Raw genomic sequence first — 22,471 nt, 5'->3', positions numbered from 1 at the left:
ATGTTGGGGAAATGTTTAATGTAACAAAAATGATTATTTTAAAACTCTTTATATTCAAGGTAATGATGATTAGCAATTCGGTTGACATATGTTGCACCCCAAATAAAGCTACAGTAAAGATTTCTGTACAAATTGAATCAGCTGATTGATCGAACAAACACAGATATGGCAAACAAAAAATCATGACTAACTGTCGTAAAAGCCCTCGAGTTTATTCTTTCATACCCTTAAGACAATCTCACATAACTAAAATTCAGAAGTTAATAGGTTAAAATTCCGGAAAGATCCAATTTTTTTTACCGATCCCTAAATTACATGAAGAAAATTACCGGATAAATATTTATTTTGCCGGTGGGAAAAAACTCTGCTCACGTGAAATCATCCTCATGTAGAGTAGATTCAAATTTGTTCAAATCATGACCCCTGTGGGCAGGATGGGGAAACAATGGCCGATCAAAGTTTTACATAAAAATAAATAGGAAAAATCTTTAAAAATATTCTTCTCAAGAAACACTAGACAGGAAAGATGATCTAATTAAAATCGTCTTACGCAGAGTGTATACGTACGGCGCATATTTGAGAAGCCTGATTTTAATTAGGTTGGGAAAGATGGAACTCATTTAGAATCATCCTCAGGTAGTGTAGATTCAAGATTGTTAAAAACATGACCCACGGGTGTAGGGTGGGGCCACAATGGACGATCAAAGTTTAACAGAGGAGGAAAACTGTTTTAAAAATCTTTTTCTCAAGAACAGCAATTGCATTATAGGTCATATTTTTATGGAAGCATCTGCAGGTGGTGTAGATTCATGTTTGATCAAATCCTGACCCCCTTGGGTAGGGAGGAGCCTCAACGGAAGTTCAAACTTGTAGAGAAAGTCACAGTTAGTCAGAGTTATCTAAGCATCTTTAGTTAGAGTAGTTTCATTTTTTTTTCAAATCATAACCTCTCTCCCTTTTAAGAGTAGGTCGGGACTACTTATGCATTTATGCCTTTCAGTTCTAAACTGGTTTTGCTTTTTTCCTAGCCACAATGCTCAGGTGAGCGGTGTGACCCTTGGGTCTTATGTTTTTTTTTTATTTATTTCTTTAAAAAATCCCAATTTTCCAGTTTTTAAAGGTTTTATTTTTGGAAGACTTTGTTCGCGTTTTTAAGAAGTATTAACAAATTTTCCTAAATAAATATCTTTACTGAAAGTAGGCCTACGGATTTTACTTTCTTTTCTTGATAAATTTATAACATATATATGTAATAATATGCATATCATTTAAGCTCTGGAATATCGTATTTTCCACCAAATCCAATTCCATTTTCTCAGGGGTAAAAAATCATTTACACGTTACAACTCGAAATAATCTTTCAAAGATGAAAAAAAAATTCAACTTAAGTACGTTTAATATCTATCATGTAAATTTCTAGTTTTTGATAAATTTCATCATAATTTAAAGGCCTGTGATTTTTTCTTTTAGATCGGGCTCGATATGTAAATAAATTATCCTTGACGTCATCTGTAAAAGTACAACATTGATGTTATGTTATAATCTACGAAAATAATGACGGATTTCTTCAAATCCGCCTTTGGTGTGTTAACTGGGAATATATCTGGACCAGAGAATGATTTTGTTGGACAAGTTGTAGAACTGGGACAGCAAAAACTTCGAGTACGAAGAGTTATAGCGGAAGGTACGTGCAAGCTCATGATGATATCGGAAAATCCTCCCACCGGGGATTATAATAACAAATTTATCTCATTAAAAGGGTATATTATAGCAATAAAAATTATCTACCTGCTTCAAAGTTGTCATTTTGAGACAGGTTTCTCTCTTGATGTATTGAAACCATTCATACGTCGTTTATACATGTTTGAATTGTTTACCAGCATTAGATTTAGAAATACTGACAAAGACTTTATTGTTCGACTCCTGCAAGACCTTATTCTGTGAGTTCTTGGGTTCATTTCACAAATACAAGTATGTTCTGTTTTCACAGCTTTTGTGGACAGTTGTCTGTTGAATTCAGATTTTATTTCTCTAGATTTTACCCCCTCCCTCCCACATTCCCTATTGAGAGAACTTAAAAAAGTTAAGATTGTACACAGAAGCTTCGAAGTTAGACGGGATATGTACATCAGGGCCGTGCTGAAGATTGTAGTGTCTAAGTTAGCAGTTAGCTTTACATGTAGCAGCTGTATGCTGTTGAATGCACCTCAGGTTCACTTTATGTTGTTAAACCATTGTAGCTGCTGCTGAGACTTTTGCATAATCATTAGAGGCCATCATAATTTCATGAATGAAGCGTTGTCAATCCCCATTTTTAGTGCAACTTAAAAGCAAAACAAAATTGCTGATGAAGATAGCCCATGCATACAAGATAAATAACAATAGGAATCCTTAATTGTTATCTGGAACAGAAAGGACATATCTATCGTTTTCCATGAAAATCAGCCATATATTTTCATTTGGATGGGCACAATCAACTACCGAAAATTCTATATATATTGACAAGCATAAAAAAAGGACATCAGACATTTTTATTGAGGAGGCACAAGCATATACAACATGTATTATCATATAGAAGCTATTTTTTCCAAAGTATTCTATATAGGGCTGGGTATTGGCCCGAGATTTCGTATTGCGATATATTGCGATATTTTAAACTGTATTGCGATACGTATTGCAATATTTTCAATGTAATAAAAATGGCATTTTCTTACTATATTTATTTTAATTTACATGCAGAATGTACATAACTATGATAAGTTACCAACACGAAAAAAAAATCTTTTGATTTCCTTTAAGTTATGCCAAAAACAACTTCTGTCTTATGTTTGGCTTAATAACAATATATATATATATATATATTGCCAATATATCGATATTACAAAATCGTATTGCGATACGATATTTTTTGTCACTGTATTGCAATATATTGAAATATCGATATTATTGCCCAGCCCTAATTCTATATATATAAATAAGCAAAATTATACGGGGCATGCCCCCACCTCCCAATTGTAAATGTATCTTTGACCAATTATGGTTTAACACTTTTTCTCTCATTGCCTATATTAATGCTAAGAAAAAATAATGTTTTACTGAACCATCGATCCACAGAACTAAAGAACCTGCTGAAACTAGAAAGACAGCGGCATGATCAACATGTTCTGTATTTTTGTGCATGGTCTACAGAAGAAAGTAATTTGCTTTTTCCAACTAATGTACAAATAAAATTACATTTGACATGTTTGACCATATGCCTTCTACTTTCAGGTGGCTATGCTTTTGTGTATGTTGCACAAGATGTCGCCACAGGAAAAGATTATGCCCTTAAGGTAAGGACATTCTGATTATAATACAGCAATTGTGATATCAGCATTAAAGATACTTTATTCCCCAAATTTATAGAATAGAATAGAAAATAGATAATAAAAAAAATAATAATTGCATGCTGTCATTTTTAAAGAAAAGGAAGTAATAAATTATGTAGATTTCTCAAGATATTCATCATGTTCATAGTACCACGTAAACAAATAATTATTTGTGACAAATTGTTCTGAGACTCGCAATTTGACAGTTTGCATGAAATCTATCAATTACTATCAATTCACAAATATTTTATTTATGGTGATTTGAAGAAGGTCACACATGAGTAATAGTTGGTATGTTATTCAATGAAACTGCTTTTTCTCTGCAGAGGTTACTTGCCCATGACAAGGAAAAGAACCAAATGGTTATAGATGAAATCAAATATCTTGTATCCTTTTCATGACTGCTGTGTTTGAAATATCACAATTTGACATATGAGACTTTATTTTTTTGTTGTTGTTTTTTTCCATCACACAATGTATATATTGCAATAATGGATTTATTTCAGATATTTTTCATATTTTGTCCAAATGAATAAATGATGATTGTTTGAGTCAGCAATATCTATTGCACATCTTTTTTTAAAATTAACCATGTTTACATCTGCATGTCTTTGCCTTAACCTCGCTAACAGAAAAAGCTGACAGGTCACCCCAACATTGTACAGTTTATAGCTGCTGCCTCAGACTCCGACAAAGGACAGGCCGAGTATCTACTGCTTACAGAGCTCTGTACAGGTGGGTCTCATAATCATAGCTACGGATGTGTCTGATAGACATGTAAAGGTTGTTTACTTCATAGAATCAGTTAGGTGTATCTCATAGGCACAGGTGAATGTATCTCATATGTACAAGTGAGTGTATCTCATAGAAACAGGTAGATGAGCATAGGTACAAGTCCATAAATCTTCCAGGTGGAGGGTTCTATTATAAAACAGGTGAGTGTATCTCATTGGTACAAGTTGATGTACTGCATTGGTATTGTTGGGTGTACTTTATCTAAAAAGTAAAGATGGTTGTATCTCATAGGTGAAGATAAGTGTATCTCATATATGTGGGTATATCTCATAGGTGCAGATAAGTGTATCTCATACATGTGGGTGTATCTCATAGGTGCAGATAAGTGTATCTCATACATGTGGGTGTATCTCATAGGTGCAGATAAGTGTATCTCATACATGTGGGTGTATCTCATAGGTAAAAGGAAAAAGTGATTGTATCTCATTAGTACAGGTGGATGTATTTCCTGTTACTTTTGTCTTTTTTACTCAGACATATATTTAAAATGGAAGAAATCATAAAAAATTTCATTAGTAACCAGATCTTGAACTTTAAAGCATGAAAAACCATCCCATGGTGGAAAAAAAATGTTTTGATATACTGTTGCCTATTGACATCATGAAGTCAACCACTTAGATTTTTATTCCAGGTCAGCTGGTTGATGTGCTGAACAGTGCTGGCTCACCATTACCCTGCAATGATGTCATTCAAATTTTTTACCAAACATGTCGTGCAGTGCAGCACATGCATAGACAAAATCCCCCAATTATTCACCGAGATTTAAAAGTAAGTAGATTCATTGTTTTACTCAAGGTAGTCTGTAGGTTTGAGTTATGTTTTGTAACTTTCTGAGTTCTTTATACTTTTTATATGCCCGGATTATGATGGGGTATCATGCTATGGAGGGAAACTTTATTATTCAAAATACTTTGCCATTTCTAGTGACTTGCCTCTAACCATTCCCAGAGGAATCAATTTTTTTTCTTTGTAAATGAAACAATATTAATTTCAAAGGTGAGATAACATGCAAAAATTTTACAATAAAAAAATTGTGGAAGGCTTCAAATTTTTATTACAGTTGACAATTACTCATAATTTTTGACTGATTGTAGGCTGAGAATCTGTTGATAAGTTCTAAACACATGATCAAGCTGTGTGACTTTGGCAGTGCCACAACCACAGCACATTTCCCTGATGGTTCCTGGTCAGCTATTCAGCGGAGTCTGGTGGAAGATGAGGTAGATTATCATTGATAATTGTTAACTCTTCTTTTGAATATTGGTCAGTGTGGAGATAAAACATGAATACTGGAAGAATTCTTCACTTCTACTTTGTTATTTTTTTTCAGATTGCCAAAAACACCACACCTATGTATCGTGCTCCTGAGATGTTAGACCTGTATCAAAACTTTCCTATTTGTGAAGCTAGTGATGTTTGGGTAAGTACAGAGAGCCCTGAAAGAATATTCCTTATCAGAAAATTGAGATGTGGTACTTTCTGTGGTATAAGTTAATAAGATATTAATTTGAAATTTATTTACATTTAAAATTGATAATTTTTATAAGTGACTAAAGTGCTAGGATGGATATTATATATGCAGTTTTGGTGGCATTATATTGATAATTAAATGCATGTAATAATCTCAGTTTCATTTCTGAGTTACACTAGTTGAAGTTTTCTTTTGAACACTAAGGATGCATTTAATGTGTATATTAATTATATAATCTGCTATTTCATCTCCATAATAGCATGACAGTGATATAAATATAATCAAAGAGACATCTGGGTAGATGTGAAAACTTTGATATCAATGACACAAATCAATTTTTGGTAAACAGTATTTGACCGGCCAATTTGAAATGCCTGAATGACCACAAATAGATAAGTATGTGTACAACCTGAGGCAAGGAGAAATCATACATGCTTCTTCACTCAGGTAAATGACCCATAACAACAGTAAAAATATATGTTTCTGATTTAATTTCATTCTTTTTAAATCCTTTCAGGCTTTAGGGTGTTTACTATACATGCTTTGTTTTGGTAATCACCCTTTTGAGGATTCAGCCAAACTGAGAATCATCAATGCCAACTACAGCATTCCCAGTACAGACACCCAGTATACAGTACTTCATGATCTCATTAGTGAGTGAAATTATCACGTTCAGTCTAAAAATGTCTTTATACAATCCAGACAACTTTTTATACCCTTGACACCAAAATTTATCCATCTAGTTTTTTTCCTCCATATATTAATATTTTTTCAACTAGGAAAATATTTTTAGACTTCATTTCATTAAGTATTTGCATCAGACATGAAAGTCAGAAAAAAATCTCAGACAGTTCAATGAAAAACAGATCAACATGTTTCACACATGATATGAAATTATATTAGATCATAGCATGTTTTTAAAAACAAAATTTATTGTATTTATTTTCCTCCAGAGAGTATGTTACAAGTGGATCCTAATGACCGACCAACTGTTCATGATTTAGTGGATAGACTTCAGGAAATAGCAATAGCTAAAAATGTCAACCTAAAAGGACCTCTACATATAGCAGAGAATATTCCAGCAAATATAGGTAATGCAAACAAACAATCCCAATCCCAGAATCCTCATCTACATTTATGCATAAACATCACCAAAGAAGGAATGGTTTAGATAAGATGGGGGAGGGGGTATTTGAGGGAATATTCATGTATTTTACGTTTGTTAATATCATCAAATATTGTATATGCAGTGTTTTAAACTCCATTCTTTTCTTTAGATTGGGGTTAAATAAGCTATGACCAGTTTATTATTTTGTCATTGTAACATGTAAAGGATGTCATTTAGCCATCTTTTTTTCAGTGATAGACAGTGCAGAAACACACCGGCGACCTAATTCTGTTTTTTATGACGAGGGAGAGAGAGCTGAGAACTATCCCCCTCCCCCCACACAGAATGCTAATGCTTCCTCAATCTTCAACTCTCTGAGAGGGGGAGCTGGAAATTTGATGAAAAACATTAAAGACGCATCAGCAAAAGTTATAGAAACTGTTTCAGCGTAAGTCTTTACAAGTTACCGTATTATTCTGTCCTGTGTTACTGTCAGCATACATGTGATTCTTCTGGCAGGAGGCAAAATCTCCCGATTTTTAACCCCCCTTCCGCCCATCCCGATTAATTTTTAAATCTTCCGTGTTTAAAATAATTCTTCAAATTAGATAAATTTTGCATTAACTTTTATCATGTTTCTTATAATTGCTTAGAATGACAATACATTGAGATAAGTTTAACAACGGCAGTGCAATAAATTTTCACAGCAGTAGGCTTCGTAGTAATCAACATGAGGTCGTATAATTCGGTTGTAAAAATTAGTGATATATCAACTTGATAAATGACCATCGGTGTTTTATTGCTGAATTGCTGAATGCAGAACATTGTAATTAGTTGCTAAAATACCCAATTGCCATTTTCTAATGCTGCGATGGTCATTAAAAGATACAGTTATCATGGTTATAATACGGGTCACACTTTAGTTAAAAATAGATCAAACTACAGGGTGTTGCTAAAAAATATATCTGACTCTACTTTGTTGTATTTTTAGAGAAGTTAATTTTATCTCTTTATATTTTATTTAAAAAAAATACTGACATAAAATATATTACATAAGACATATGTTTTACTTCACTAATACTGCTGAAAGAATGTACCTCACTCTTCTTTGTTGTATTTTTCAGAGAAGTTAAATTTTATCTTTTCATATTCTATTTAAATACAAATTACTGACATAAAATCTGTTACATAAGACCTATGTTTAACTTCACTTTAACACTGGTTGATGTATTGATCAATACCAAATCAAAAGTAAAAATAAAATATTATTCAATGTTTTAATGATTATGTTAATTCTTTATTAATTACAATGAATTGATTTTATTTTGATCAATTTCACTTCTGATCATTTGAATAAAAATTTAACATTTTATTTTAAAGCTAGACTTTATGAAAAGTAAATAAAGAGGGAGACGGCATTTTCTAGGGGGTTGGATGGTCTTTTGCGATTTGAAAAAATGTCAATAAAAAATCTCCAGCTTTGAGACCCAAACTCCAGCTGAAAAATTTTAAATCTCCAGTTGTGATTGTTCAGTTCTGTCACATGTATGTGTCAGTAACAAATTTTGAAATGTAAATATTGAATTTCTTGTAATATATGTTTTAAAAATTATTTTTAGAACAATGGGAAAGACAGATTTAGACATAAACTACATTACATCAAGAATTGCAGGTATGCATGAGATTATTGAAATGGCTGAAATAAGTGCAGTATTCTATGATTAGTATGATAACACCTTACTTTATAATTGATATATTCAACCTGTAGACATATGATACTTATACCAATTGATAGGATGATTTTAACATGTTTAAATCAAAGAACAAAATTGATGGGGTAATGGGCAGTTTGTAACTACTATCATTTACATAATTTAAGCAACAGTTTCTTATCATCAGAATAGAATTACATTATACATTGTCCTTCAACAATTTTTATACTCAGAAGATCAAGTTCTTAACAATGCTTTTTTTCAGTGATGTCATTTCCTGCCGAGGGAGTAGAGGCGGCCTTTAAGAACAACATTGACGAGGTCCGCAGTTATTTAGAGAGCAGACACAAGGACTGTTACGCTGTGTACAATCTGTCACAAAGGACGTACAGAGCCATCAAGTTTGAGAATAGAGTGAGAAAATTATTTACATTGATCTGACATCCTGAGATCTTTTTTATGGTTGTTAAATGGATAAAAATTCACTGGTGGGGGGAAAGTTAGCCAGTGAAATTGGTAGAGTTAGATCTTCACAAAGAATAAACTGAATATAAACATACTATTCCACAGAGTGAATAAAGTCAGTTTTAAAAAGAGTACAATTCTCTGTTAACCTTGGACTTTCAGTAAGGCATGGTATTCTCAACTTTATATAATTAGCCTCTGAAATTTACATAGCCTATCATTGACTGTTGAGATATACATTCCAGCGAATGTCATGATAGTGTTTCTTGCGGCAGAGAGGTGGGGCATAAGTCAACTCATCGTTATCAACAACACTTTTAAAGTTGCTGATGTTATTAATTTCTTAACCAATGAGAATCTATTAGCCATTTGAGAGACGTTAAAATAAATACATAGTATCGAGAAAGTCACGCCCTACTGAAAGACCAAGATTAACTGAGAATAGTACTAAGCACATTTGCAGATGTAAATTATTTATAACTGTAAATGAATTTAATTCTATTTATTGATGCAAGCATCAACTTACAGAGTGGTGTCCACCCAGTGCACCATTAAAAAATTGTAAACTTTATGGGTTGCAAAAAAACTTGCTAAACTATAATTTCCTTTTAAGTTGTATACTTTAAGGCTGTAGTTCATGTCTTATATAAATGTTAAAGATGTTTTTTTTTAATTTTAGGTGTCTGAGTGTGGCTGGCCTCCTAAGAAAGCTCCTTTATTGACCAGTCTGTTTGAAGTCTGTAAGAACATGCTTCTTTGGCTGCGACAGAATCCCAAAAACATCTGTGTCATCCACTGCATTGTAATTTGTCTTATCTTTCTTGTCACGAAATAATTTAATGCTGCAAATTTTTTTTTAAAAGTAACTTCATATAAATCATGAAACATTTATGTAGAAAGCACATAAAATTGAATGGCACTTGAAATAAGGCCTAAAATAAAAAATAGTTTGTTTGCAGTTGCCTACCAACCCACTGAAAATGCACCGACCCAAACTTTTTTTAACCATTTTGTAATTTGATTTTTTTCAATTTTCAGAATATTGAAACTGTTTCATTTTCAATTTTTGACTTTTGTTTTCATCAATCAGTGGTTTATATATAACAAGAGTAGAGCTCACTCATGTTTAGTGGGCCAATGAAATCATGGAAAAGCTCTGTTGTTTGTTATCTAACAAAATTCTGATTTTTTTTTTTTTTTCAAAAAAAAAAAAGAATGCCTACGTACCTACCCAGTCTAAAAATTATAAGTCGGCAACTGCAAACAAAGATTTTTTTAAGTCTGGCCTAAACTATAATTTATTTTTGAGTACCAAATGTCATCAAAATAATTGCTTGGATGTGCAATATGTACCAATAAGCAAATTAAACCATACCAGAAGGATGTTTAAATAGAGTTTTATTTTACGTTCAGAGGAACTTTTTTTTTTGTGAGAATTCCGTTACATGTTTAAATAAGATTTTATTACATTGTTTTTCAGGATGGCAAGGCCTCGTCTGCCACTGTAGTGGGAGCATTCCTGTCATTTGTCCACCTGTTTGAGTCACCAGAACAAAGTATTCACATGTTCTCCATGAAACGAGGTCCACCAGGGGTCACTCCTTCACAGAAAAGGTTGTTTTATAGCATTATTACATTTACAGTATGAATTCTTCCAAGATTTTTTATCAGTTTTAGTCAACTATTTATTTATAATTATGACATCTGGACTTGTTTTGTAGATACATTGGATATATATCTGACATGGTTGCTGATACTCCGTATGTTCCACACAACTGTGCTGTATTACTGAAGTCTATGACATTATCACCTGTACCACTTTTTAACAAAATGAGGTAATATTTACATCCACTGAATATTTTCTCCTTTATTTCTTAAGAAAACCCATTGCGTTAATCCCTGCATGAACTACATTAGGCATGTCGCCTGTACAGATTTCTTGTTCAGTGGCTGTTCCGTCAATGAAACATATAAAGACGTTTGCATCATTAATACAATAATAAACTTTTTAATCCTTCTTTAAATGATTGTTTAAACAGATATAAATATAAACAATAAAATGTCTTTCTTTGTTTGTTATTACTGGAATTAACGGAAGCAGCTGTTGCAGAAAAAAAACATAACCCGCGTAAGCTATTGCAGAAAAAATTTACATAACCCGCTTACGCGGGTTATGTATTTTTTCTGCAACAGCTGCTTCTGTTAATTCCAGTAATAACAAACAAAGAAAGCATTTTATTGTTTAAATAAAATGTCTAAAAGTATTGAGGCATTTTTAATCGAAAATATTTTATCTGGGAAAGTGAAAGGGATTTGGGAGGTGGCATTCCTACTGTAGGTCTGAAGCATGGTTATGTATTATTTACCAGTATATGAGTGTTGCATTTGGGGACAATGCTGTATAATCTTATCCTTTCTGCTGTTAATTTTTAGGAATGGATGCAGGCCATTTGTTGAAGTATATGTTGATGAAGAAAGGATCCTCACGACTTCTCAGGAATATGAAAAAATGAAGTAAGAAAGCTGTCTAAAAAATATTGTTTTTAATTTTCAAAATGTCTTACTTTTGACGGGATTTTACTTTTAATGATCCAACATCTAGAGTTTCACAACTAGAGTTGAAAAATTGTAATTCTAGGCAACAAGATATATATACAGACAAAAGAAGTTACCTTTAGTTTGGTTTCATGATTGAAATTAGTGGATTGAAATCAGCATTTAAATTTGTTTCCAAGAATTTCTGGGCTCAAATATTATTTATTCTTTACATTTAATGATTGTGGATTATTTTATTCCACCAGAGGTTATCAGACAGAAGATGGATCAGCCATCCTCCCTGTTAACACAACAGCTTTAGGAGATGTTACTGTTGTTGTGTACCACGCCAGGTCTACTTTTGGGGGCAAAGTTCAAGGAAAGGTCAGGAATAATCTAGTTGTGGTTCTTTACATCGTACTTTAACACCACAAAACCATTAATTTTGTATATTTTGATCTGTTGATATACATATGTAGAACATGAGTATGTATAGTAATAGTTTTAAGAATTTTATACTTTTTCAAAGCCTGTATTTGTTGTAACACATGTGTTATTATTATAAATGTATGTTGACCGGAGTTTTAATTCTCAAATCCTTATTATTTGCTCACTCCTTACCCTAATGTAAATGTTGGAAGCTGATATGGCTACAGATTATAAAATAATAAATATATTTCTGTTGTCATTACAGTTTCTTTGATACTGCTTTTTCAGTAGGTCATACAGTAGAATTAATATAAATTTTACGTTTTTTTTTACACAGATAACATCTATGAAGATGTTTCAAGTTCAATTTAACACTGGAATGGTTAGACCAGGGACAACATCAATGAAGTTTACACAGTGAGTAGATGCTGAAATCATATAGTAAAAAAAAAAACCCTGATACTTCCTGGGTTTTGTGTTTCAGACTCTATGGAAATAAAAGGCCAATTAAAGTATCTGATACAATAAAAAAAAGAATAATAATAAAAAAAACAATTTGTATTGAAATAACATGATTAAAGGCAAAATTAAAATACCAAAAGATCTGAAATGACATTGCAAGTGGCATGACTTTGTAAGAGGGCTGTTCAAAAATTATGTGAAATTGTTGCACAGAAAAAATATTTGATGACATGATCGGGTAAAATGTCACACATAACATAAAAGAATATTTACTTATATGGTCTTCAAAATTTCATATCAAAATGTTGTAAATTGTTATCAATTTTGGGTGATTTATCCGGATATATCATTAAGTTATGGAGCAGCAAAATCTTCGACGTCACAGGCATTATAAAAAGATACGTGATTGAGCTCTAATTTTCTCAACATTTTCCCAAGAGTTCCTGTACATTTAGAGTTACCTTATCTACTCAAGATCCATACATCATTTTTTGTCAAGCTTAAAATCTATTTAAAAAGTAAGGATATTCTTTTTATTTGTTTTAAAACCAAAAACTGCAGGTATTTATGAGATACAGTGTGACATTGGTGACTCTCAATCACGTTCTTTTCAGTCCGGATAAAATTTTCGTTAATAATCTTCTTCCCGTCCTCCCGTATAGCCTTTTTACAGAGGTCTAACGGTTCTAAAATCCCAATTTGCTGTTTTCAGACAAATGACACGGATTCCCTAGTTTACTTCATGTTTTATTATGCATATTTTGGATCTATGTTGGTGATATCTAGAACATTACACATAATTTAACAAAGTGTGGTGCTCCGTCAATTCAGGAGACGTCATTTTCACAAACGTTTTCACGGGAATCGCATCAGTGAAAAATCACCATATTTCTTTTAATACTGCAAATATTACGCCAGAAATCTAAATACATAGTAATAGAACAGTATAAAGATACATTTGAGAAAAATGTCGAAAAATATTGGGAATTATAGAAAATTTATGAGTTAAATTTTGGATTCCGCATTCTTTTGTATCAAATTTTTTGTCGTGCTCCATACCTCTCTATCAGCGATGTTTACATAGTGATAATTTTTGGGAAAATATTTTAAAATACAAAAATTTTGCCCAAAATTTATTGGAATCTTTAAGATACATATCTCTGTGAAAGTTCACAACTATATGACGTCTGTAAGAGTAAATAATAGCAGAGTCCGCGTAATTTTTGAACGGCCCTCGTATGTGAAGTTTTTGTGCAATAAGATTGACAGGCATTCAGTACACTAAGAACTTTGTAAAGTAGCTATTGCTCTTGGAAAAGGGAAATGATTGTCAAGCAGTTGAATTCATTATCTCTATAGAAATGATGATCAGGCATTACAGTTTGGATTTTTAAATAACTATATATGTACAAATTAGAAACTTTGCTAATCACATGAATTTATACATGTAATACTTAATTTTAATTCCCCTCTGTTTTTCAGATTTGATTTAGACCAGTTAGATACTGCTGAGAAATATCCAGAACACTTTTGTGTGATGCTGGATTTAGCTGTATCTAAGAATGAGAGGCCTACAACTAAAGTTCAGCCCTGGAAATCCCTGGATGGCTCCAAGTTATCTCCCAAAATTCTGTTCTCCAACAAAGAGGAAATGCAGGAAACATTTAGAGATTATGGTGAGGTTTTGACCAGGGACTGAAATTCTTTTACCTGTCGTTATTTGCAAAAGCAAGGAATAAAATGCTACTGTGTAAAAAAGTATGGTCCTCTTATGCATTCTTTTTCATCAATTTCATGTATGCATTTTGCATTTGTCATGTTTAATAGTAAGTAGTAAACAGTCAAACCTCAATATTTTGAACCCAATGGGACCAAGATTAAATCATTAAGATATAGGGCTGTGCAATATTACCGGTATATCGGTATATTGCGGTATTATCCATCACGATAATATATCGCGATATGAAAGTCAGATACCGGTATTTCACGATATTTATAAAATATATAAAAAAACTCCTGTATTGTAGAAACTGCTGAAATAATACTTGTAACTTCCCCAGGCCTTTTCAATCTATTAAAAAAAATACTTCGTCAGCTTTCAGAGGCAGATAGAGAGAAAAGAGAGAGAGAGGGGGAAGCTTTTCATTCACTGTCAATTTTAAATTTCTTACTTTAAAATAAAATAAATAATTAATAAAAAGACTTTTAAATAAAATTATTAGAAAGGAAAATACATAAAACATTTCTACAGGGTGTTTACCATGTGTACTGTGGTTCTCAAAATCTCATGGAATCTACACGATCGACGATGAATGTTAAGTTCAAGATACATATTACAAGTAAATGGCCATCCATGTTTTCACTTAATAGTGTTTTTTATTATTCTTTAACAAGTTTCATGCCATTTTAAACACCTTCATGCTATACCAGTAGCATGTATATTAAAACAATAGAAATAGGCCAATGCCGTTCCTGATCGTATGTCATAATGTGAAATTAGGTCGGGTCAGACTAAAACACCAAACGCCCAAAAATAGGTCACAATTTCTTTCTGGCTTTAATTTTATTCTGTGACCACATAAAATTTCTATATACTAAGTATGTATTGTTTTAATCATTAGTAACATTTTATGCTATTTCAATAAAACACCCCCCCCCCCCCCCCCAAAAAAAAAAAACGTATAAAGAATATACTATGCATAAACTTTTTTTTCAATTTGAAAATACATCAAATGAATACATTTTGTTTTAATTTTTTACCTGGTTTTCGATTAAAAGTAGGGATGTCAACGAATATTCGAATATTCGAATACTCATTCGATGAGTTGATATTCGAATATAAATTCATGATTCGAATATTCAGATTTTAAGTATACACGCATCAAAAAGGGAAAAAATCTGGCAAAAACTGAAATTTTATCAGAAATTGAATCAAATTCTCATCGTTGACCAATAATAAGATTTTATTTAAAACAAAATTAAAAGACACTCCTCTTGGATTACCTTAAAGGTGAAGAGTGTGTTTATTAAAATAATATAAATTATTCATTTGATAATTTATTTAGAGGTTTAACAGTGTCCAGTACATAGAATTAGTTTGTATTGTTGAAAGGACGCATTTTTGTTTATGTATACATCATTTAAAATCATTATCAGGAAATTAATTAGCTAAAAATAATTAGTTTTAATGTTTCTCCATTAGATAATTGTTCTGTGTGGTATAAGTCTGTAGGGTTATCAGTGTACGCTTTGATAAGATGATTAATTAATCTTGAACTTATTAAAAGAATCTTTTGAACTTTCGGGGGACTTCTTTTTTTTAATTACATTTTGGATATCACTTCTTCTTATATTCTGTAAAATATTTTAAGAAAATATTTAAATTGCATTTACAAAACTCTACATGAAATTTTATTCCAAAATAATTACATAAAACTTATATATTGCTTGACAAAAGAGTGAAGATACACACATTATTATAATGTAAGATGTATTTATTTTATCGAATATTCGAATATATTCGAATACTACTATCGAATATTCGAATATCAATAATTGACAATTTTGACATCCCTAATTAAAAGTTATTATAATTTTGTGTGCGATTAATGTCTTATACCCCGCCCCCTTTAAAATTTACAGATAAATTCAAATAGTCTTTGAAATTGACAGCATTTTAAACTTTCTGCACAAATTTATCAATGATAATTACTCTACAATATATCGCAATATATTGCAATATTCAACATAAATATTGCAATATATCGCAATATGGTTTTCACTCGCAATACCCAACTCTATTAAGATATGACTGTTGTCTAATCCTGAATGTTGCCTAAGTTTTACTGCACTTGTTTTTTATAAATGAGTGTCTTATTCACAATACTTGTCTTCTCTTAAGATTCTTATTTGATTTTACAGGAGTGACAAAAAGAGCCAAGTCTCAGTTGTCTAGATCCTCTAGTCAGGGTTCTAGTGGACAGACCAGTCCAGAACATGTTCCTAACAAGCAGCCCTCAACAGAGAATCAGGACCAAAGAAAAGAAAGGATTACAAAATACAATGAAGAGAAATCAAAAGCAAATGTGGCTTCCAGTGCGGCCAGTTTTCTATCCTCCCTGTCATGGCAGAATTCACACCAGGAAGAGAACCCAGAGAAGGAGAAACCGACTGGATTTGTGGCCCGAGAGGAGGGGGAGGGGTTATTGTCCGGGAGTGATGACGATGACGCATTTGCAGCACTATCGGAACAAAGGAGCAAACCTGTCAATGCCGAAACTTTGTTAGATTTCAGTGAGGACAAAAGTGATATAAGGAATACTGAGAAAGAGATTAATTCAAGCGATTTAGGAGAAAAAAGCAACACAGAACCTCTAGATCAACAACAAACATTTGATCCCTTTGCAGACTTTAGTTCCCTTAATTTAAACAATGATGTTCAGCCAAACAAAGACTCTAGTTCTACAAATGAAAATGGTTTCTTGTTTGATGCATTCCAAGACAATAGTTCAGAAAACTTAAAACCTAGTGGAAGTGTAACGAACGTTGATAACTTACTAGATTCATTTTCATCAAGTACAGAACAACTGCCAACAGCCAGTACAAAGAAAGACGACATGTTTGACTTTTTAGATGACACTTCCAGTGGTTCTAAAGATGATGTTAATCTCTTAGGTTCCTGGGATATCCACAATGTAAAAGATTCTATTCCCACACTTAACATTCCTAGAAACCCCTCCAACTCAAGCATGCATCAAAGTAGCTCTGCTTCTAATTTCCAACAGTTTTCAGGAATGGGCAATGCAAACATTCCCAGGAATAGTAGTGGGACATTTACCACCGGCCAAAAACAGCCAATGTTTGGTCAGAGTCGCTCAGGAAACAATTCCCCTCTCACGATAGGTCAGAATGTCAAAGGTCAATCTACAAATTCAGCATATGACCCTTTTGCTGAATTCGGTAATTTGATTTAATGATTTTTTCCCAAAAATTAAATTTATGTGTATTTTTATCAGTCTTAATTGTTTTGCTACTGATATTTCATTTTCATGAAACTGAAATACTGGTGTTGAGAGTAATTTCAGTGGTAGCTTTGATACATGTACATGTATTTCATTTCCAGGTAACCTAGGTGCAGGTGGTAAGAGTAATTTCAGTGGTAGTTTTCCAAACTTGAACAAACCTTCCCAACAGCCACCACCTAAACCATCGGCAACCCCTGGGGCAAACACACAAGGGTCACCTAAAGTTACCAGACCTCAGAATCCTCCAAAACAACAACAGACTTTCAGTAAACCTAACTACAATGTGGGAGGATTTGTCACGGGGGGAAGAGATGAAAGGGGTGCCAGAAAACCATTTGGTGAATAATTATACCCCACGCAACTAGTTGCGGGAGGTATAATGTTTTTGACCCGTCCGTCAGTCAGTCAGTCAGTCCGTCAGTCAGTCAGTCAGTCAGTCCTCTTTTTTTGTCAGCGCAACTCCTCATAAACCGCAGCACAGAATTTCGTCAAACTTTGCAGGTATTTAGGACACAATGTGTAGATGTGCATATTACCAGGAAATTCCGATTCCATTATTTTTTCCGGGAATTTACGCACTTTTTAACTTAGGCATTTAGCCATACCTTGAATATAGAGATGAACAGTTTGTCAGCGCAACTCCTCATAAACCGCTGCACAGAATTTCGTCAAACTTTGCAGGTATTTAGGACACAATATGTAGATGTGCATATTACAAGGAAATTCCGATTCCATTATTTTTTCCGGGATTTTCCGCACTTTTTAACTTAGGCATTTGGCCATACCTTGAATATAGAGATGAAGAGTTTGTCAGCGCAACTCCTCATAAACCGCTGCACAGAATTTCGTCAAACTTTGCAGATATTTAGGACACAATGTGTAGATGTGCATATTATCAGGAAATTCCGATTCCATTTTTTTTTCCGGGAATTTTCGCACTTTTTAACTTAGGCATTTGGCCATACCTTGAATATAGAGATGAAGAGTTTGTCAGCGCAACTCCTCATAAACCGCTGCACAGAATTTCGTCAAACTTTGCAGGTATTTAGGACACAATATGTAGATGTGCATATTACAAGGAAATTCCGATTCCATTATTTTTTCCAGGAATTTCCGCACTTTTTAACTTAGGCATTTGGCCATACCTTTTATATAGAGATGAACAGTTTGTCAGCGCAACTCTTCATAAACCGCTGCACAGAATTTCGTCAAACTTTGCAGGTATTTAGGACACAATATGTAGATGTGCATATTCGCAGGAAATTCCGATTCCATTATTTTTTCCGGGACTTTCCGCACTAAATACTTAGGTTTTTGGCCATACCTTGAATATAGAGATGAACAGTTTGTCAGCGCAACTCCTCATAAACTGCTGCACAGAATTTCGTCAAACTTTGCAGATATTTAGGACACAATATGTAGATGTGCATATTACCAGGAAATTCTGATTCCATTATTTTTTCCAGGACTTCCCGCACTAAAAAGTTAGGTTTTTGGCCATACCTTTTATATAGAGATGAACAGTTTGTCAGCGCAACTCCTCATAAACCACTGCACAGAATTTCGTTAAACTTTGCAGATATTTAGAACACAATATGTAGATGTGCATATTACCAGGAAATTCCAATTCCTTTATTTTTCCTTGAATTTTCACACTTTCCAACTTAGACTTTTTGGCCATATTTTGAATATACAGATGAACAGTTTGTCTGCACCACTCCTCTTGAACTGTTGTACATAGTTTCGTCAACCTATGCAGATATTTAGGACATATTATTTTATCCCAAAGAGTTTTGCCTATTATTCAAGAAAATTTCTCACCCCCCCCCCCCCCCCCCCTCCCCGTACCACTTCAAATTAATGTTTGGATTTGTATAATGCCAAGAAATTTTGATTCCATTATTTATCTAGAAACTTCATTCCACATTTAAATGTCCTCATATGCAAGACATTTTGATGTGAAGATTTTTTTGCAATTATTGCCCTTTTTGATCTATACTATGTATTTAAAGTGCACTAGCTGTGCCTTTCATTATGTGTTTCACCGTCAAGTTTTTGGGGAGCGTGGGGTATGTGAGCTAGCTCACTTTTTCTTTCATTTTTCTATGGTCTTGTTAGCAATAAAAAATGGATCCTAGCTAGATGCAACATTGTTTTGTCTTCTAAGGTTATGCCATGTTGCTTAAATATGGGCTTAAATATATATAACAGATCAATCAAATTAAAGACATTGATTGTTTCACATGCAAATTCATAGTAAATGAAAAATCATACAAAAATTATTTTCAAAACAATGCAAATTCTTCTGTAATAGTCTCTATATTTCCACATTGAATTCTAGGTCCAAAGCCTCCGGTCAGTGAGAGTGCGTTTGAAGACCTCCTTGGTAACCACCAGTTTACCAGCTCTAAACAGAACAGTACACCCAAAACACTGGGAGCCATGAAAAAGAAACAAAGAGCCGAAGAAATGGACCCAGACAAACTAAAAGTAGGATCTGATTCCTAAATACATGTACATGCAACATGAATAGTGTCTGCTAATGCATAATGTTAAAAAATCTTAGTTGAGTGTTATATCTTGATTTTGAATGTGGTTACTTCATATGACAATTTTTTTAACATTACGATTGTATTGATATATTGAGTAAATAACAGCTATTGTCGTAGATTCATAACTGTGTAAATGACAGTAGAATGTGACAAGGAACAGGCTTACTAATCAATGTCGATGGGTGTTATAATTACATTTACACTTTGTGTGCATGTATAAAAAGTTCTTGAAAGTCTAAGCTTTTAAATTTTAATGCTGCTTATTGAGGACTACATTTTCAAATGACATACCAATGACAAACCAATAATTGTTATGTTTTGTAGGATCAGTTTTTTTCAAATTTATTATAAGTGAATTTGTTAATGACAGGTTTTGGACTGGATAGAAGGGAAAGAGCGTAATGTGAGAGCTTTGCTGTGTTCATTAGACAAAGTTTTATGGGACGGTGAAAAAAGGTGGCAACAAGTGGGCATGCATGACTTAGTGACAGCAGACCAGGTGAAGAAGGTGTATCGAAAGGCTGTGCTGTCTGTCCATCCTGATAAGGTAAATGAAAACAATGGAAGGTGGAATATAAAGCTAGACAAAAAATCTACTGTATGCGGGAAAATTTTCGCCCCTTTCGCTTTTACCTCGGTTTTGGGAATTTAAAACAGGGCAAATTCAAAGAATACAGTATAATTTTCTAAACAAAAGTATGAATGGGGGAAATTTAAGATGGGTCAAAGTTGTGTGCAAGACCGAAAGGGCAAAAATAAAGTAGGATGAAAATACAGGTAAATATCAGTATTTCAAACATGGGATATCTCGAATACCCTGCTTATGTCGAAGTTGATCGCAGGTCCCGGCCGTATTCTCTATATATATGATTTTTAAAAAAACCTGATATCTCGAACACAATAATCTCGAATACCCCGCTAATGTCGAAGTATATTCAAAGTCCAAAGCCCTATTTTACCTGGCTTATCTTGAAGTGCGTTGAATTTTTTGGACTGCTGAACACACCTGGCATCGTGACTTCACACATTCTAGCCAGTGGCTATTGATTAACACCGCCAAATCTGGGGAATCTAAAATAATCCCAAGCATATGTGGGGTATCTGTAACAGGGTAATTGGTATGACAGCTTGGGTATTTGGTGTTGTCTACAACTGTTAAAACAAACCACTTTGCAGCAACTCGGAAATGAAATACAGACAGTATTACCAGTACCGATTTTGCATTTAATAATATGATCTGTATTATTAAAATTGTAAATTTATAAAACACAATGATTTTTCACAGTAAACTTAAATTAAACAATTATGAATTAAGTTGCTCTGAGTAATGCACAGTGATTGATTACATTCTTGATTATCTGTGTATAAATAGATAACCAGGATAGCGATTTGCCCTTTTCATTGTTAGTTTTGTAAACTATATGTTCCTTAGTAGTACTTCGTAATGGAATACATGTAAGATATTAATTATATTCATGTACACAGTTTGAATACTAATTATTATTAATATTTTATAATAAATAACACTTTCAATAAATTCCATCAAATAATTTTTTTAAGAATTTCGTGTTTTTCTTTTCTTACGGAGAAAGTTCTTCAACTATAACGCTAATGATACATCCCGTTTAATCATGTAAGCATGGTCTGGATAATGTAAAGTCGCTGTATATGCAGTAAGGCATGTACATTAAAATAGTTTTCAATTATATACGATAAAGAAAACAACAAGATTGTTTTTCAAAATATTCATTGCGAATATGCTTAAGTCTTAACTGTAAAGACTACATGTTTGGTAATACAGGATAGTGTTATGCATGAACGTATACCGGTATACCTCGTACGAAAAAAAGGGAAATTATTGATTCGACATTGGAAGACAACCTCTCAACTTTGAGATACTGATATTTCACTGTAACCCTGTATACAGTATCAAAATCCACATACACATGCAGGTGCATAACATTTTGCCAAACATTCTCACTCTTAGATTGACTGTTTTTCAATTCTTCATGCATGTAGTTTGTGATATCCATGGATAATTTTGGAGTATATATACATGCTTCCAAATTGATTTTTGACTGGAAAAAAAATAAAATAGAGTACAATTTAATGTTATCATTACTGGTGCTCAAAGCTGCTCTAGGCCAGATTATATTGGTTTCGTTCCAAGCAGCTTTAGTGGAGGCATATCTTCTTCTTTGATACATTCTTCATACGCATAGTTTAAATGAAAATAAGCTTGGCTTTAAAATATGTCTAACTTTATTACATTTCTTTTTAAGCTTGGTGGAACCCCCCATGAGGCTTTAGCCAAGTTGATATTTATAGAACTGAATGACGCCTGGGCACAGTTTGAGGAGGAGGGCATGAAATCACTGTACTGAGATTCCTCATCATGTTTGTACATTACATCAGTCTTTCTGAAAGGACTCGGAATGGAAAATTTGTCACTTCAGACACCTCATGATTGGATACGTGTATTTATATAAACTATTGACATCTCAAATTATAGTGAAAGAATTCATTGTATTTATACACATTTATGGAATA

The 22,471-nt window shown here is 33.1% G+C and overlaps 1 protein-coding gene across 1 annotated transcript in view; it reads left to right on the top strand.

Annotated features, from left to right (window-relative positions):
* Positions 1-1,493: 1,493 nt before the first annotated feature.
* LOC134254840 (cyclin-G-associated kinase-like) overlaps positions 1,494-22,471 on the top strand; it is a 21,077-nt gene continuing 99 nt past the window's right edge. The window contains exons 1-24 of the mRNA XM_062737381.1: positions 1,494-1,684; positions 3,271-3,332; positions 3,695-3,754; positions 4,001-4,103; positions 4,795-4,931; positions 5,258-5,383; positions 5,494-5,583; positions 6,152-6,287; positions 6,588-6,725; positions 6,995-7,190; positions 8,362-8,414; positions 8,720-8,868; positions 9,599-9,721; positions 10,400-10,533; positions 10,641-10,754; positions 11,353-11,433; positions 11,721-11,838; positions 12,221-12,300; positions 13,828-14,021; positions 16,267-17,304; positions 17,468-17,707; positions 19,711-19,859; positions 20,292-20,468; positions 22,204-22,471. The exon at positions 22,204-22,471 is cut by the window's right edge and continues 99 nt beyond it. Of these exons, the coding sequence (XP_062593365.1) occupies positions 1,555-1,684; positions 3,271-3,332; positions 3,695-3,754; positions 4,001-4,103; positions 4,795-4,931; positions 5,258-5,383; positions 5,494-5,583; positions 6,152-6,287; positions 6,588-6,725; positions 6,995-7,190; positions 8,362-8,414; positions 8,720-8,868; positions 9,599-9,721; positions 10,400-10,533; positions 10,641-10,754; positions 11,353-11,433; positions 11,721-11,838; positions 12,221-12,300; positions 13,828-14,021; positions 16,267-17,304; positions 17,468-17,707; positions 19,711-19,859; positions 20,292-20,468; positions 22,204-22,305 (3,930 nt within the window). The 5' untranslated portion in view covers positions 1,494-1,554 and the 3' untranslated portion in view covers positions 22,306-22,471. The remainder of the gene's footprint in view (positions 1,685-3,270; positions 3,333-3,694; positions 3,755-4,000; positions 4,104-4,794; positions 4,932-5,257; positions 5,384-5,493; positions 5,584-6,151; positions 6,288-6,587; positions 6,726-6,994; positions 7,191-8,361; positions 8,415-8,719; positions 8,869-9,598; positions 9,722-10,399; positions 10,534-10,640; positions 10,755-11,352; positions 11,434-11,720; positions 11,839-12,220; positions 12,301-13,827; positions 14,022-16,266; positions 17,305-17,467; positions 17,708-19,710; positions 19,860-20,291; positions 20,469-22,203) is intronic.

This window comes from Saccostrea cucullata, unplaced genomic scaffold (assembly GCF_032062105.1).
Source record: "Saccostrea cucullata isolate Sc308-1 unplaced genomic scaffold, CSIRO_AGI_Scuc_v1 ctg1407, whole genome shotgun sequence".
NCBI lineage: Eukaryota > Metazoa > Mollusca > Bivalvia > Ostreida > Ostreidae > Saccostrea > Saccostrea cuccullata.
This window is presented reverse-complemented; position numbering and strand designations above follow the sequence as displayed.